Below are 18403 nucleotides of genomic sequence, written 5' to 3'. Positions count from 1 at the left end.
AGAAGCATACCATTTTCTGCAAAACTAGGGTTAGTATATATATATTTTTGGTGGTGTCTGGTGGGCTGGAAAAGTGGATGACCTATACATATTTAGTATCACTGGATTCAGGAGAATCAGTGATTCCTACCTTAAAAACTCAAAATATCGAGAAATTTAAAAAACTTTTTTTTACATATTTTACTCAAAAGTGTGGTTACATCTCAAGGATAATTACAAAATTGAGCATGTATGTACAACTATGTGCTGGTATTCATACATAACATGCCCAATTTTAAGCAGATTTTGCTGTTGAAAAAAAAAACTGTTCTTTAAACTAATATACAATATTTGTTCCGTTTCTGAAAAACTGCAGTGAAAGGGTTAATACAAGGTTTCTCACTGTTAATTCAATAAATGAGTATGGGCATGCATACATGCCAGTACAAATAAGCAGGCCTTCTTAATGCATCAGTACGTATTTCTTCCAATGGTAAAAACCCTTCTCTTCCCAATTAAATTAATTGCTGACCATGGGTAACATCATCTGCTTCTTTACCTACCTGTACCTTTATAGTGGAATTTTCTTGAAAAAAATGTAATTGACACAATGATACAATGAATATTCCAAGTATATTGCGCCAGTTTATTATGCCCTAATATGTTTTACAGACTATACAGTGCATTTCTGGGCAATTTGAAAATCTGCTGAAATTTCATTGGGAAGTAAAGATTCGGATAGGTAAAAAAGTTCAGCACTGAGCTGCTACACCCCATTAAAGTATTCTTAATAAATGTGTGGCTCATATCTTCACCATCACTGATTCATTTATAACATATGACACATTCCAAAGAGCGTGATACTATTCGGTGGTAGCTTCTACTAACTGAAGGAATGCAGAATTGAAGGACCAACATAAGAGGTGTATGCATTGGACAAAACACTAATGTTCAGTGTTCTTTGTCTCCTTAAAGGAGAACCCTTTAGCAAAAAAAAACCCTACCCCCACCCCACGTAGAACCCCCTCCCTACTCCCCCCCAGCCTAACTGCTCCCCCCTGGGGAAATGTCCCTAACTTTTTACTTACCCCTCGGCGCAGATTCAGGCATAGGAGTTCACTGCAGCCATCTTCTGAATCTGTGTCTTCTTCCAGTGCTTCGGCAATTTCGGGGCATGCGCAGTTGTCAAAACCGGTAAATTGCTCCAACTGTGCATGCACCACTTTGCCGGCCTCCATCTCAACTTTGCGAAGAGCGGGAAGATGGCTGTGTGGAACTCCAACGCCTGAATCTGCGCCGAGGGGTAAGTAAAAAGTTAGGGACATTTCCCCGGGGGGCAGTTAAGCTGGGGGGAGGAGGGAGGGAGTCTACGTGGGGTGGGGGTGTACAGGTTTATTTTTGCTAAACGGTTGAATTCTCCTTCTAAAGATCTCAGAGTCAAAAACACACAGTGCCCTTGTTTGGAACACAAGACAACATGCAAAGTTGTATTCAAAGGTTCCATTCTTTGCTGAAATATATTTGCGCTGGTGCAGCCGGCAGCAGTATTGCTTCAGTCTTTTTCTAGATTGTTAGGGATTACAATGCAAACCAAATGAGAGCACAAAATGAAGTCATAAGCACTGGCAAATCGCAAACACAAAATGAATAATTTAGCAAAATGGTGTGCATGACAAAAAATGATTTTAAGGATGCTGCAAAACAGTTAAAGAAACTCACCAACTTTCCTCAAAACTGCTATAAAGAAAAACAGAACCAACACAAGAATAGATTACTGGACGCCACAAACACAGCCAAATTAAAAACCCACCAATTATCAAAATAAATTAAGCAAAACAGTTTTTTGCATTAACACCTCCAAGCAGTTTTTGGGCCTGTTGTTTCATTAATTCACATGGACATGTTCTGAAGGTTTCTATACTAGTATGAAATACTGTACAAATTGTGGCGGCCGTGAAACCAGCAAAAGCAATTTAGGAGTAAACGCAAAGCACTTTAAGACAGAAAGGTTTGTTTGTAAACACAAAAGTAAAAGTACAAAATTCAAAATTAGGCTCTATTTTTGTGTACACTTAAACATTAATTATATAGTGATTAAAGCACCTCCTCTTGTAAAATATATGGATATTATAAGTTCTCGAGGAGTTCCATGACCATAAAATACTGTTAGCAAAGAATTCTCTGCACAATGTTTCATGAAACCAGCAAGAAGAGGTTAATGCATATATAATAACATAGATCCCTGTTAAACATAAATCATAAAATTATAATACACTTTGCATACAGCATTTGCAATTTTACTGTATATTAAAGTGGACCTGTCACCCAGACATAAAAAGCTGTATAATAAAAGTCCTTTTCAAATTAAACTTGAAATCCAAATTCCTTTTTTTTATTAAAGCATTCATAGCTGTTGTAAACTCATTTAAAAATCTCAGCTGTCAATCAAAATTTGCCTGCCGCTTCTGTATGCCTTAGGCATGTTCCCCAGTTCTGTTAACCATTTAATTTTGTAACCAGTGGATGGGGATGGACATCAGGTCCACCATTCTGGTGCACAAACAAGATTCTGAGATGATGCACAAAATGGCTCCTGCCTACTTGCTATAATTATGAATTCCCAGACTGATGGAAACAAGATTCAAATAAATTATACAGTGTACAGTAAAGTTCATTTTGCTTGACGAACATGATGAAATAGGATTTGGAATAATTTTTTTGGATGACAGGTCCCCTTTAATACCCAAAGCATTTTTAAACCTAGTGTACTTTTTAATATAACTATTTTTTAATATAACTGGTACGGTTATGGAACACTAACACAGTTTTAGTGTAAAGTGGCAGACATCTTTTAAAATGTATTTAAAAAGATGTCTGCCACTTTACACTAAAACTGCGTTAATGTTCCATAGCCGACCCAGTTATACTGGTTACCAATGAGAAATGAGAATGAGAGTATAATGATACGAGGATAGAATCATGACAAGTTTTGATAAAAGAGGGCATGTGGTACAAGAATAAAAATTACAGCTGGCCCTATTCAAAAATGCTCATTTAAGCCTGCATTGAAATGCTGTGAATGAACAACTTAAAAGACAAGGAAAGTCAAATTCTTTGGGGGGTTATATACTGTTTGAGCAATATTATTTACTGGGGGTGGGGGATCTCAAACAAATGGGCTCCCCAAGTTAATTTGACTTTCTTTATCCTTGCGGTTTTCAGACATTTTTAACTAAAACCTTCCTTTCAGTTCCATCATTGGCCAGGGTTCCTAATACCTTTACACACAGTTAGAAATAAACGAAAACATAGTTTTATCAGTTATCCTCTTCTCATACGATATAACCCTAACTGGCCTTCTGGCTGAACTTGCCAAAATAAAAAGAATTGCCAACAATAACCTCACCATAACGTGTTTGTCATTTCTTATCAATAACTTTAGACCACCCTGGGGAGAGAATACTCAACAGTTTGGGAACGTATGATTTTAGTGTTGCGTCACTAGCTCTCTGCAGCCAAATTGCACTGAAAACACCTTTACCCTCCTCTCACATTTGCTACAACTGCTCCCCTGAGGAGTTGACTATATTACAATGACAAAAGCATACAGTGGTGCACTAACCTATATAATAGAGAAAATGTTCTATATATATATTCACTGCTTAGCTCCTCTTTCATGCAGCTATATATAACAAAGTATTAAATTTTTTAGACAACGCCACTTGTTTTTAAAGAAACAACTTACTGCTTTTTAGCGTCTTCAAATTTGTGCAGCTGCTTCCGCAAGCCACCAGACTTGAATCCTTGGCAGTGAGCAGCCGGTGCGCCAATTGTTACTATATCATAATTCTGATCTAAAAGTAAATGGTAAACAGAAAATGAATCATAATTAATTTCATTTAAAAAAAAAAAAGATTTTTTTTAAATTCGAGCGACTAGGCTGTATTCGATCGTTTGGATCGAATTCGATTCAAAGTATTTTAAAAAAAAAAAAAAAAAACTTTGATTTTTCAAAATCCACCAAATGGCTATGGACTAGGAGTTCCCCCATAGGCTAAAACAGCAATTCGGCAGGTTTTAGATGGCAAATAATCGAAGTCAAATTATGGTACATGTACATGATAAATTTCAATATTCACATTTTCTAATTTTTTTCAAATTCGAATCTAATTTGGACTATTCCCTAGTCGAAGTACACTAAAATTAGCATGAAATTCGAATTTAAAAATTAGACTTTTCAATTTGATCCTTGATAAATCTGCACCATAGTGCTTCTTTCTTCGCTCAGAGCAGCTCTGATTTAAAGTAGGGATGCACCAAATCAACTATTTTGGATTCGGCCAAATGCTGGAGTGGAAGGGGAAACATTTTTTACTTCCTTGTTTTGTGACAAAAAGTCACGCGATTTCCCGGCCTGCCCCTAATTTGCATATTCAAATTAGGATTCGGATTCGGTTAGGCCGGGCAGCAGTATTCGGCCAAATCCAAATCCTGCTGAAAAAGGCCGAATCCAGAACCGAATCCTGGATTCGGTGCATCCCTAATTTAAAGAAACTAAATTAAATCTTATTGTGCAGGTCAAATCTTTGCTCCTAGTTGACTTCAGTTATGTAGGCAAAAAGACAAGTAAAAAGAAAATTGCCATCTCCAACTACAGGTATGGGAACTGTTATACAGAATGCTCGGAACTTGAGGTTTTCCATAATTTGGAAAGTCTGCTAAAAATCATTTAAAAATTAAATAAACCCAATATGGATTTATACAGCTTAGACAGGATCAAGTACAATGTACTGTTTTATTATTACAGAGAAAAAAAAGAAAATTGTTTAAAAGAATTATTTGCTTAAAACTGACTATAAGAGATGGCCTTCCAATAATTCAGAGCTTTCTGGATATCAGGTTTCTGGGTAAGAAATCCCATAATGGTAGCTGCAATTGCACAAGACGCTACAGAATGCAGAAGGCAGTACTTAGCATAAAAAATTAACACATTTCATATTATGGATACCTGATGCAGATTCATCTTGAACTCGCATTCTCTGAATGTGTAAATTTGTAGGAACAAATTCTAATTTTTTGTCTGCTTTTAAACTACTTGCTTTAAATGATACACCTATAAGAACAAAAAGACAAAAGAGTTTTCAATTTTAACAAAACATAGAGCAGATCATTTATTTTTTAGGAGCTGCAAGATCTGGAATGTACAAGTAAAACCTCCATTTTAGGTTTTTCAGGGGACCAGAAAAAATGGTGCAAAATCCAGGAAAATGTACAATCAGGGAAATGTATTATGCATAATATATAGGTGGGACCACAAACAACAATGTAAAATGAGGGAAAACTTAATGGAAAACTTAATGGAAAACTTTACCCCCAAAATTAATACTTTAGCAACAGATAGTTTATATCATATTAAGTGGTATATTAAAGAATCTTACTAAACTGGAATATATATTTAATTAAATATTGCCCTTTTACATCGCTTGTCTTGAACCACCATTTTGTGATGGTCTCTGTGCTGCCTCTGACATCACCTGAACAGAAATACTTCAACTCTAAATGTAACAGGAAGAAGTGTTGAAGCAAAAGACAAAACTGTGTCTGTTAATTGGCTCATGTGACGTAACAAGTATAGTATGTTTGGTTTGGTTTGTTTGTGTACACAGTGAATCATACGATCCCAGGGGGCGGCCCTTATTTTTTAAAATGGCAATTTTCTATTTATGATTACCCAATGGCACATACAACTAGAAAAGTATATTATTATGAAAATTGTTTATTTACATGAAGCAGGGGTTTTACACAATATATTTTTATAGAGCCCTACATTGTTTGGGGGGGGTATAGTTTTCCTTTAAATCATGGGATGTAAAATTGAGGTTCCACTGTACTAGATGAATAAGCTTTTCTGGGAATAAGGTAATTGGTGAGGTAAGGCGAATAAATGAATAAGCAAAGTTGCCCACTTCCCCCCTCCCTCCAGGCATGTTAATATATCTGGAAGACTGCAGCTTGAGGGTCAGGTAAAATTCAGCAGAAGATAATATTCTGAAACAGTGATGTGAAGTCCTGTACAATCAGTGCTAATTGTATTAACAAACCCTTTATAAAGAGCAGCAACTCCTGTTCCTCATTCCAAAATGTGACCAAGCTTTGGAATGTTTCTCCTCTCAATTTTTGGCATAACCTCATTATTTTTAAAACGTTTTATGTTTTTGGCTCAATTGGTAAGAATAGCATAAATTAGTGGTGTTGTCGCTTTAAAGCACTAGGCCCCACTGGTAAAATATTTTCAGGACGCTCACAGTCCCTCCTGGGGACAAGCTGACAAATCTCACTTACAGTTAGAGATATATTGCTAACATGACCGTATAAACTCAGGCAGGAGTGTGTGGAGCAGCCTGATCAAAAAGTTCATTTCTGTGACCAAACATTTACTTTCCTCTTTTGCCCATGACAGTTAATTTAGGTAAGCAAGGGTTCACAGAAATGTTAATCTTGGAAAGAAAATGTAAATACTGGAATAGTTACATACCTACATAATACAATTTATAAAGAACCAGTGATAAGAATGCCTGTAGCTTAAACATAAAACAAAACAGCATATGACATGCAAATATACAGAAATCAGCTTCCTTGTTCCAGTTGTACAAGACTTTCATTACCTTATAACCTATGCTAGTTACATAACACTGCCATCGAGGAAATATATATTCAGCTGACCTTTGTACTGATGGAGGTTGGTCATGTTCTCCTGGTATGTCAGTATAATGGTTTGGTATTGAGTCACTATCTGCCTGCGAAGGTTTTCCCAGCATGGAGAGAGCTCCCCAAGTTCTTCCAACTCACAAACCCTAGCAGAATAGGAGAAGAAAATGGCTTATTAACTGATCAGAAAATAAATATGGGCAGGATATACATAATGTATGAACACTAAACCTTCATTATGAACAAACCATGACAAATGATTGAACATCTTGTTGTTTCAGAGAATAATGGTATTAAAAGAAGGAAATATATTTGCGAAGCCTCACAGTTGTAGAACACAAAAGTAGCACATTCAGGCTATGCGCTAATGAAGCTAAGAGGAATTCTCACTTTTGTAGCTTATGCTGAACATCAATGCTTTTTTTTGTCTGACATTAGTAATTTAAAAAACATAGGCTATACAGTCATTACCAGCAGTAATCTCTCACTTTGCCAGGTGTGAAATTCTGTCTTTAAAAAAAGACATCTGTGATGGCTGAGCAGGAAGTGCCTTACCACAGATATTACATATGTGTGGGATTAGCATAAAGCTGAAACCCATCTGCAGCATTTTGTAATGACATATATTTTCTTAGTAACACCTTGTTATGGAACAGGGGTAATTGATAATGGCTAACCTGGCAGCGTCCTCTTCCAGAAGCAGCTTCACAAACTGTCGGGGAATGTGCAAAGAGAGTACACTCTCAGCCATTTGCTCCAGGATCCGCAGGTGATTACCATCTGTGGAAGGGAACCTATACATCCTACATATTGCACCGCCAAACACTAGGAAGTTAGAAGCACATGTAATTAAGCAGTTAACCAGCTGTACAGCAATATTTTCTTAAACAATACGTAAACTACAGCCCAGTCAAATAATATTTATCAAAAGATAAAAATAATACTCCCAAAACACACTCTCACAATTATAATGATATGCTTCCAGATCCTGGATTTAACATATGCCTTCAATGTATACTTCTGTTATGGTGTGGGCCATCTTGAGGTAATCTCCCTACTTTGCTTCAGGCCTTACTTCCCTCCTTTTCTTTATTCTTTACCTCATGTTTCTTCCAGAACTCTTCATCATACACCTTCTGTTCTTCCCTACTTGACATTCTACATTTCATTTACTCAAAGTTTCCAGAGATCTGTCTTTAATATCATAGACTGACAATTTTTTTTTCATTTTTTAAAAACTCTTGGGGGCAGATTTACATGGGGTTGAATATCAAGGGTTAATTAACCCTCGATATTCGACTGCCGAATGTAAATCGTTCGACTTCGAATATTGAAGTCGAAGTATTTACCGCAAATAGTTCGATCGAACGCAAAATCGTTAGATCGAATGATTAAATCCTTTGAATCGTTCGATTCGAAGGATTTTAATCCATTGATCGAACTATTTTTCTTCGACCTAAAAATTGTTAGAAAGCCTATGGGGACCTGTAACATGGCACCTCGGTAGGTTTTAGCTGGCGAAGTAGGGGGTCGAAGTTTTTTTTAAAAGAGACAGTACTTCGACTATCGAATGATCGAATAGTCGAACGATTTGTAGTTCGAATCGCTCGATTCAAAGTCGTAGTCGAAGGTCGAAATAGCCAATTTGATGGTTGAAGTAGCCAAAAAAAAACATTCGAAATTCAAAGTTTTTTTTCTTCTATTCCTTCACTCGAGCTAAGTAAACGGGCCCCCTTGTGTCTCTCTTCTTTACTTTGTGGTCTCCCCTTCTGTTAGCAATACACACTTCTCGAGGTCCATGAGATGCTTTCCAATTAAATAATTATCTGTGATTTGACTCCTACTTCTTATTATTGTCTGTAATATATAGTGCTATATGGCTTATGAGCCAGCAGCAGTGAGTCCACTGCATTTGCCACTGTGAAACTCCAGTTGCAGTTGCCGTTGCTGGACATATCATTCCAGACAACTGCTCCAGACATTAATGAAGGGTACAGATGAGATGTCATAAAAATAAAATTTTCTATGGTCCCCTACTATGAAGCTGAATCATGTAGGGTTAACACAAGCAGTAGCGAAAGCTTAAAATTGTCAAGTGGCTGCAATTCACTCTTTCAGAGGATGGAAGCCACAGTAAATATAGTACTATTTAGCAAATAGCACATTCGCTCAAACGAATTTGCATGTTGTAAGAGAAAAATAAAGACTTTCCATTGTATTTACCTGTTTTTAGTAATGTATCTTTTCTCAGTGATGCATATTTTGACCTAATTCCTAGAGATTCTGTTAAACTTTCATCAACAGGAAGAACAGTCTAAGTGAGAAGAAAAAAGTGACGTTAAACAAAATACGTTTGCAACTACAATGTTTGCTCTGCAGAAGAGAAAAGCGTGACTAACCCAAAATGTTTTGCATGATTTCATTATTAAGCATTAGTATTAGTAGGGTGGGACACAACTCTTGAGAAACAAAAGACTTCCTTTGCTGCCACAACCCTTTCTAAATCAGAGCATAATTTCTCCCCCTTCATTAGCCAGGTTTTTTGAGGTAATGAGGTGACAGTAAAAATAAATACTTAAGTGCTTGATGTTTCTATACACTGAGGTCCCTGCCCCAAACCAAAGTGCCAACAATCTACTGGGGGCTGAATTGCATTAACTGAATTTAAATTTTCAGAGCACTATTATTTCTGAATAAATAATCCTAATAAGTACAAACACACTAGGATCCTTTATCAAGAAACAGCTCTTACATTTTAATGTTTTGCAATAATATACAAGTACCATTGTACTTGATGTAAATAAGTAAATAAATCTATATTAACGGCAAGACAACCATATAGCCTTTTTCATTGTTTCTTTTAAGTACCGGTAGCCTTCAAGGGATATTTATTATACATGTTCCTAATTGGTACTTATCGGAACAAGCATATTTACAGTCTGGGCTGATTAAAAGAAATTAGCTTTCTTTTGTAGTTCTACAGCATTCAGGTAAGAGTACAGGCATTGAATGAGAGTAGCTTCAGTTTGGATATACCATTCCTTTCTGCCGTATTTACATATCTTTAATTGCATTGGTTGAGTTCACTTACCCTTCCATTAATGGTAGTATCAGGTGATCTGGTCACAGCAGTCCGTTGGTCAGTCTTTTCCTCCATTTGCCAACCTATTACCGTGATTTTACCCACAGGTTCTTGCTCTGCAGACCTGCATGGGGTGGGAGATTGTATATAAGTATATAAAAGTGTGCGCATGTTCTGGAAGCAATGCTCATGGTAATTGCTTTAATAAGGACAGATGCATTATCCAGATACTTATGGGGGTTTTGGAATCTATATGAAGGGAGTTTTAAACATGAACACACTTCTACGCAAATTCTACTATACCATACAAACAGTCATAAATCTGCATGGCTGCTTCTCACAGTTTTTTTGTGACAATGAGAAAAATCTGAATCGCAGGTACTAAAGAAGACCAGTGGCTCCTCTTCACTTCCTTATGTGCCTGTTAAGGTTGCATCAGCAAATTTTCAAGATAGATCATCTATGGTCCAACAAGACTGTAGGGATGTCTGTTGAATTGACCCCCAACCTGACGCGAATTTCCAGATTATTAGGCAGAATGCTCCACTTTAGTTTGACTGATCTGAGCAACTGGTGTGGTTGGAATTGTGGGTCCCTGCAGTTCTGACCCATCATCATGGATCAAATCTGTTGTCAAAACCTCTAGTACATGATCAGAACATTGCATGTGTTACATCAATTAGAGGTAAATGACATTTAGACTGTTGCCCCCTTAGTTCTTTCTATGTAACGTCATGTTTATGTGATAACTCCTTTTGGACAGGATGTTTAGCTCAATTTCAAAAAGAGAAATAACCAATGCAAACAAGACTTTGATGTCATATGAAATACCAACCATAGTGTTAAACACAGCCTGTGATTCTTCTCCCGTAGAACTTCTTTTACAGTGAACTTCCCAAAACCGAGCAAATACATCTAAATGGACACAGAAAAAGTATAAGAATTGTTCATGCAAGTTGGAAATGCTTTGATTGTTCTTCCATAACACATTTTTTTAAATTTTGTTTTATTTAGAGAAACTTATGGGTTTTCATAAAAATCTTGTGTGAAAATCAGAACAGGGTAATTTTTTACTTTAAAAGTGAGAGGGGAGATTCTATACACCAGGGATCCCCAAGCTTGTGAATCCATGAGCAGCATTCAGAAGAGAAAGGAGTTGGGGAGCAACACAAGCACAACAATGTTCTTGGGGTGCCAGATAAGTGCTGTGATTGGCCATTTGGTAGCCCTTATGTGGATTGTCAACCTACATTGAGGCTTTGTTTGACAATGCAACCGGTTTTTATACAAGCAAAACCTGCCTCCAAGCCTGGAATTAAAAAATAGGCACCTGCTTTGAGGCCACTGAGAGCAACATCCAAGGGGTTGGAAAGCAACATGTAGCTCACGAGCTACTGGTTGGGGATCACTGCTATACACCATTAGTGAAACCTATGCATAATTTGCAGCAGATAATTTGATATATTTGAAAATAAATATTTCAGGTATACATTTCATTTACTCACAGTTCCCTGAGATCTGTCTTTAACATCATAGACTGACAACTTGATCTGGGTCATTTGATTTATTAGAGAGTCTTGGAAAAAGGCAATACTGCTGAGAAATGTCGGATTGCTTGTCCCCTACAAAAGAAGAAAATGGCAGTTCAGTCTCAGTAAAAGTAGAGGAGTATAATTTAGTATCATTTACTACCCTTTCAGACTCATCTTACCACTGTTAAATAGAAGATGCATACTTTGTTATAATTCAAACTCTCAGTAAATCTTGCAGTTTTCTGTATCAGTTTTTCTTTTTTAAAAAATGCATACATGAGATGCATTTTCACAGAGAATGAAGACAGGAAGCTTATCAAATAAAATTAAATAAATAACTCATTGCTATAAGCAGTTAAAGATACCAATTTGATAATCCCATGTTCTTTGGAATCAGAGATATTAAACAAGAATAATAAATTGGAAGTCCTGTTCCTCCCCATGCAGACTGCATACGGATCAGATATATTTTTATCCTACTAACTACCTAATTTATTCATGACATTTTTTCCTGTCACGCTAAACTTTTTTTTCAGTACTCAGAATTGTTGCTTTAAAGCACTTGGGCCCGAGATGCAATTTGAGCCAGATTTCCCAGAGATTACATAGGTTTTCTCCTGGTACTCTGGTTTTCTCCAAAAGACATTAATTGGTTAATTTGCTACTGATTTTACGGACTATTATGTGTTAATAGGGACTTCAGCATTGTCATGCATAGCATTTCAGAAAAATGCTGGTGGAGAAACTCCTGATACAAAGTGCCGCCTTTTAATAGTGCCTATGAATGGAAACTACTTGTCATCACAAGCAATTTTCAGCCAAAACATTTTCAAATGAGCATTTTTACAGGTGGCTTCCAATCATAACAATGGCATCAGGCAGGGAAGATATTGGGCATTTTTGCATCAGCTAAAACATTCTGTGACGTAAGCCTCCACTGGGGCAGGGACTGATGTCAATGATGTATTATCTCTATAAAGATCTACAGAATATGATGGCATTATATAAATAAATGCTAATATTATTTGCTTTGAATTGTATAAGGAAAAGTATAGATCATTTATTATAACCCTGAATCCGAGTTTTCCCTTGATTCTTTAAAATTTATTCTTTCAGTATTATTTATCAAAGCCAGTTTTCTTTTTCTTTGTCACAATCCTACGTATCACTCCTAAAGCTTATGGTCTATGCAATAAACCTATACAATAAAATGGCTTGAAAATGTACATGGGTGGGGGGAGGTCTAACTGTAGCCTAAAAAAATAGAAAAAAAATATTTAGCATAAGCATTTCCTTAAAATACCAACAATCACTACTACTCTAAACATCTCACATGTAAAGTTCCTACAGGACAATTTCTACATCTAAGGCACACATGTTCTAACTTTTTGTTAGATTTTGTGACTTTAAGGGGCAGATTTATCAAGGGTCGAAGTGAATTTGAGGGAATTTTCGAAGTAAAAAAGTAATTTTTTGGATACTTCAACCATCGAATAGGATACTACGACTTCGAATTTACTTTGATTCGACGTAAAAATCGTTCGAATATTCGGACATTCAATAATCGAAGTACTGTCTCTTTAAAAAAAAGATCGACCTCAATACTTCGCCAAATTAAACCTGCCGAAGCGCTATGTTAGCCTATGGGGACCTTCTACAACCATTTTCTAAGTCTTCACACATCAAAGTAAAATCGTTCGATCGTACGCTAAAATCGTTCGAACGATTTTACTTCGATCATTCGATGGCCAAATTCGGTGAAAATGTATTTCAATTCAATGGTTGAATTTCGAAGTATTTTTTACTTCGAAATTCGACGCTTGATAAATCTGCCCAAGAGACTTAAGAGACCTGCAAATTGAAGGATAAGCCACAGTGAAGAGTTTGGTCAATGTCAATGAGCCTTGTGTACCTCTTGTGTCGTCAACAACAAGGTACAATACCAAGACTACATCACTATACAGTACCATGTTTGTAAACTTTGTAAAAAAACAGTTACTCAGTTCTCACCTCTATGATCTCGGTCTGTGCATGTTTTGTCCAGAAAGCCTGAGGTGGAGTTGTAACACTAATTGCCACAAAACTATTTGGTTTCCGATCCAGTGATGGTGTAGTAAGATCACTGCATGCTTTAAAACAAATGAAGATAATAAGATTAGCTAAACTCACTTCCCAGTGTGCATACCTGTAATACTTACTCCAATAACACCTTACCTTAAAGGGGCAGAATCAGTGGTGTAACTAGTTGTTACTGGGCCCCATAGCAAATTCAATTTAGGGCCCCAAAATATTCATAAGTTGGCCTATTTTACCAAGATATATTAAAATTGCTAATTAATTAGGGTCTCACTGTGCCCGGAACACTCCTGGGCCCCCCTGCAACCTGCAGGGTCTGCTTCCTCTATAGTTACGCCACTGGGCAGAATACTTTGTTGTTCAATGAATAGGGTATATGATTAGCATAGTTTTTGACTATTGTGTTATCAAATAAATCATAATAATCATATAAAAGGTTTGTTTTTGTTATTTCTTGAGTGAAACAGGACATACAGGGAAAATGAAGCTAGTCCATGTTTGGTAGTGTTATAACTTGTTAAAAACTCTAGCCGCATAAGGACTAGTGCCAATCCTCTTAAGAAATTAGAATGAAAAGACCAGTGTTCAGAAGCTCACTCCTTATAATCGTATTTAGTTAATCATTTATCTGGTCCTCTAGATGCAAGGGAACAGAAAAGTCAAAAGTGTGATTCTTTTTATCAAATAAAATAACACAAAAAGAGATGCACTTACAATCATTTTTTGAATCCCTACAGCATACGCATGTGTTTTTATATACCGTAATAGTCCTCTCTCTGCTATGTTCTGCTGCAGTTCTACCTGCCCAACATGTTTCACTTGTCAGCTCTCGCAAGGGATAATTCCTTCCTTCAGTTCCTTGTTCTCACCTAAAGTAACAGCTGCATTTTTTTTGTTCTAATACAGATTATAATATACAATCCACCTTTAATCGACCATTTAAACTGCGCAGGGATGCAGATCTGCAGTATGTTTTTATGTAGGCGCTTTATAAATCTACAGTATGCTTATGTAGGTGCTTTATGTAGGGGAACTATAACAATTGAGTTTTAGGCAAAATATATAGCATTTTAATGCACATGAAAATATATTATTACACAGGATGATCTGTAACAATAAGGTGCACATTTTCTAAGCTCAAATGAAGCATTCGAAGTAAAAAAAAACGTAGAATTTCGAAAAAAATTTTGGGTACTTCGACCATCAAATAGGCTACTACGACCTTCGACTACGACTTTGATTTGAACGATTCAAACTAAAAATAGTTTGAATATTCGACCATTCGATAGTCTAAGTACTGTCTCTTTAAAAAAAACTTTGACTACATACTTCGCCACTTTAAACCTACCGAGCTACAATGTTAGCCTATGGGGACCTTCCCCATTACTTTTCTTAGGTTTTTTTCATCAAAGGAAAATCGTTAGATCGATTAAAATCCTTCGAATCTTCGATTCAAAGGATTTTATCGTTCGGTCAAACAAATTTTCCTTCGATCGTTCGAACGTAGGATTTGCAGTAAGTCCTACGAATTCGATATTCGAATTCGTAGGTTTTTACCTCGAGGGTCGAATTCGAGGGTTTATTAACCCTCAATATTCGACCCTTAGTAAATGTGCCCCCAGTTGTTGTTTTTCAATGGATAACTCCAACACTTGTCAGTAACGTTCTGAGCACAGGTCTTTTATTCTAATTTCCTTTTTATTCTATATTACATACACGTCTTAAGCGTTTTATATTTAGTTCCTTTGTGATATTATTGTTACAGATATGGGACCTATTATCCAGAATGCTAGGGACCTGGGGTTTGGGTTCAATCTGTAATTTGGATTTTCATTAAAAAAACTGTTTTCAATTGTTTAACATGAATTAAACCCAATAGCATTGTTTTGCCATTAATAAGGATTAATGTATCTTAGTTTGGATCAAGTACAAGGTACTGTTTTATTATTATACAGAAAAAATATATATTTTTAAAAATTTTGAATTATTGGATTAAAATTGAATATTTCTCTTAATTTTGAGCTTTCTGGATAACGGGTTTCCGGATCCCATACCTGTATTACCAGTGAATTGTGTGCTATTGTATTAATAAATATGTAATCCTTTTAAAAATAGGACTGAGTATGTTCTTAATATTTTTAGCCATAAAGGAAAACTTTCAGCATGTTGATTTTGTAAACTGTAAACAACAGAATGAAACTTAAACTTGGTTCATTAACATTTAAATAATCTGAATACACATATTTACAACTTCAAACATACTGTATGTTCAAAATACATGAATTTTAGGTTTTAGTACAAGTTTTACAAACAAAGAATTTAGGAACACAGGATGATAAATCGTTTTACACATCCATTAAACATGATCAGGTATTGAGAGAGGTTGATTGTTTCCTGAGACAAGATCAGCAGATGAAAGATATCCGTAAAGAATTAAATTTTCGGAGAGTTAAATTCATTTTAGAAAACAATAATTTGTATTTCTTACAGGTTGTTAATTGAAAATATGAATCAATGCTCTCCCCTTACATGACCAACAACTATTGAGCAAAGTCAGCAATACAGGTAAACGGGAAGCTTACCTAAACTAAATTCTAATATTGGCTCATCAGGGTCTTGGAAGTTTCCTGTGAATATAATGCAATAAGTAAAAATAATCCTGAAAACACATGAGATTTATTTAAACTGACAAATCAACATGCTAAGATTACAGTATCTTTACATAATTTGAATATAAAGTGACAGTGTATCCCCCCTGTTCAACATTACTGTACTGTATCAAGCTTGTGATATATATGTATATATATATTTTTTTTATGTATATTTTTTTTTTTTTAAAAAAAAGAGAAGTATGCATGTTATTTCTTGCACTAAAATGGAAGTCACATTCTACTCCCTGCTTTGTACAATCACAATCTAAAATCATCCATTGAAGCCTCAATATAAGATGAAGTCTTTGTTAGGTTGTGAAATAAGGAGCAGCTTCTCTGTGGACTGATGTTTTTTTTACTCTGCTCCGAAGGACAGAAAGTAGAATATGATTTTATTTTCAATTTAAGATTTTGCCATGTTTAGCGCAAAAAAATAAAAAAACATACATACATAATTTAAACAAAAGGAAAATGAAGAATTTAAAAAAAAGCACATTAAAGCATAGGTTTTTCAATATACAGTAGAACCCCCATTTTACGTTTTTTAGGGGACCAGAAAAAAAATTATGTAAAACCAAGCAAAAGTATTATGCATTATATACTGGTGGGACCACATAAAAATGGTGTAAAATACATGTAAAATCAGGGTATGTAAAATTGAGGTTTCACTGTATAAAAACTTATTTTGCAAGTGAGAGCATTCTTCTCTGTTCAACCTACAACACATGAAAACATCACACTTTGAAATGAATTTGTAGCCTTCAACACAAACACAGCTCAAGGCCAGAGGCTCAAGGGTCAGTTTGTGTTCTACTCCCAGTAGGAAACAGTGGACAAAACTCCTGTGTCTGCCGGTCACTGCACCAAATTCTACTGAATATAAGGCATCGATTTGGAAAGGCGACAGGCGGATCTGAAATATCTGGGTGTTGAGCTTCGCTACTCTTTTCCGTGTGCTACTAGTATTACGGAAACTGCCCACTAATTTAAATCCTGCCTTGTGATGACGACAACTAGCTAAACAACTGCTAATTAGGCATATTCAAAACACACAGAAATCATGGACAGAAATCTTCTTATGAAGATGTAAAATATTTAGCTTCCGTTATCACAGACTGACCCCTCATGAGCTAATGTAACTTGATTTTTCCAACTATACTATTATTGATAGAATGTACACATATATATTGTGTGAAATAACTCACTTTTTAAGTTTCTGCTATGTGAGGAGCAGATCACTTTGTGGCATGGCTTGTGACATCGACGAAGGGGGAAGGGCTATGAAATAATGACGGGTGATTGGCTCATCACCTTGTCATTAACTACTGAGTCTTGTCTAGATTTCCTAATTTGGAAAACCAGATATGCCGTTTTGACCTGGACAGTTCTTACAAAAACCTGTCTGTGTCAAAATTGGACAGATCTATAGACAGAAAGGCACTATATGTAAACAAAGTGCCTGAAAGCCAACATGACTTTGGTGAAGCCAAAAAAGATCACTAACCTGCCAATGACAAGCCCATCATTTCAGAGCTGACATCAATAGTAGAGCGAGGCCTGGCACCATGGCGCGGACTGTGCTCTCTAAACGACATCTTGTCATGAGGAAGGCTAGCTTCCTTTCTGGCATGTGAAAAGTCCTAAAAAAAGGAAGGAATTCAAACAAAAAACAGTAGGAAATATAATTTAGGCTACATACAAATGGGTGTTTGGACGTACATTTAAGAAACAGTATCAATACACATGCACAATGCATAATGGAAGCTACAGCAAGACATCTGAGACTACACATTGCTTAAAGCATTCAAACTTGTCACAGGCCCAGAACTAGAGCTTTTCCCCACTAATTATTAAGTAATCAGACTGATGTTTATATGTATCTGTTCTTGAATAGTTTATATTCGTAATTGCCTTTAAAAGGATAAGAGAGGTCTGGAACTGAGGTATTATGCAGAATGCTCGGGACCTTGGAATTTCTAGATAAGGGATCTTTCCTTAATTTGCATCTCCATACATTTACTAAAAAAATATTTATTCATTAAATAAACTCATTAGTATTGTTTTGCCTACAGTTAAGGATTATTTAAACCTTAGTTAGGATCATGTACAAGCTACTGTTTTATTATTACAGAGAAAGAGGAAATCATTTTTTACATTTTTAATTATTTCATTAGAATGGAGTCTATGGGAGATAATTTATAGCTTTTGGGATAACAGATCCCATAGCTGTATGTGAATATACAACTGCACCACATTTTTAACCAAAATTATAGCTTTACTAAGTATGAGAGCAATGGTAAGAAATTGGTGGTGATCTTGGCCATGGATGTGTTGGTGGCAAGGATGGGGGCCTACATGGCAATGGTGCATATGGG

At 35.9% G+C, this 18403-nt stretch overlaps 1 protein-coding gene across 4 annotated transcripts in view; it reads right to left on the bottom strand.

Annotated features, from left to right (window-relative positions):
- The window catches only part of inpp4a.L (inositol polyphosphate-4-phosphatase type I A L homeolog), a 75847-nt gene that overhangs the window by 27596 nt on the left and 29848 nt on the right, over nucleotides 1-18403 (bottom strand). For 2 of the 4 annotated variants that reach the window (XM_041581107.1, XM_041581108.1), the window contains exons 3-14: nucleotides 17533-17668; nucleotides 15960-16004; nucleotides 13312-13430; nucleotides 11275-11391; nucleotides 10605-10684; nucleotides 9779-9893; nucleotides 8911-9001; nucleotides 7365-7512; nucleotides 6703-6833; nucleotides 4988-5092; nucleotides 3725-3833; nucleotides 1699-1716 (exon numbers count right to left, since the gene is read on the bottom strand). In XM_041581107.1, coding sequence (XP_041437041.1) covers nucleotides 1699-1716; nucleotides 3725-3833; nucleotides 4988-5092; nucleotides 6703-6833; nucleotides 7365-7512; nucleotides 8911-9001; nucleotides 9779-9893; nucleotides 10605-10684; nucleotides 11275-11391; nucleotides 13312-13430; nucleotides 15960-16004; nucleotides 17533-17623 — 1169 coding nt within the window. In that variant the 5' untranslated portion in view covers nucleotides 17624-17668. The remainder of the gene's footprint in view (nucleotides 1-1698; nucleotides 1717-3724; nucleotides 3834-4987; nucleotides 5093-6702; nucleotides 6834-7364; nucleotides 7513-8910; nucleotides 9002-9778; nucleotides 9894-10604; nucleotides 10685-11274; nucleotides 11392-13311; nucleotides 13431-15959; nucleotides 16005-17532; nucleotides 17669-18403) is intronic. The other 2 variants (XM_018245321.2, NM_001096119.2) reach the window with 1 other exon arrangement.

The sequence above is a fragment of the Xenopus laevis genome, chromosome 2L (genome assembly GCF_017654675.1).
Source record: "Xenopus laevis strain J_2021 chromosome 2L, Xenopus_laevis_v10.1, whole genome shotgun sequence".
NCBI lineage: Eukaryota > Metazoa > Chordata > Amphibia > Anura > Pipidae > Xenopus > Xenopus laevis.
This window is presented reverse-complemented; position numbering and strand designations above follow the sequence as displayed.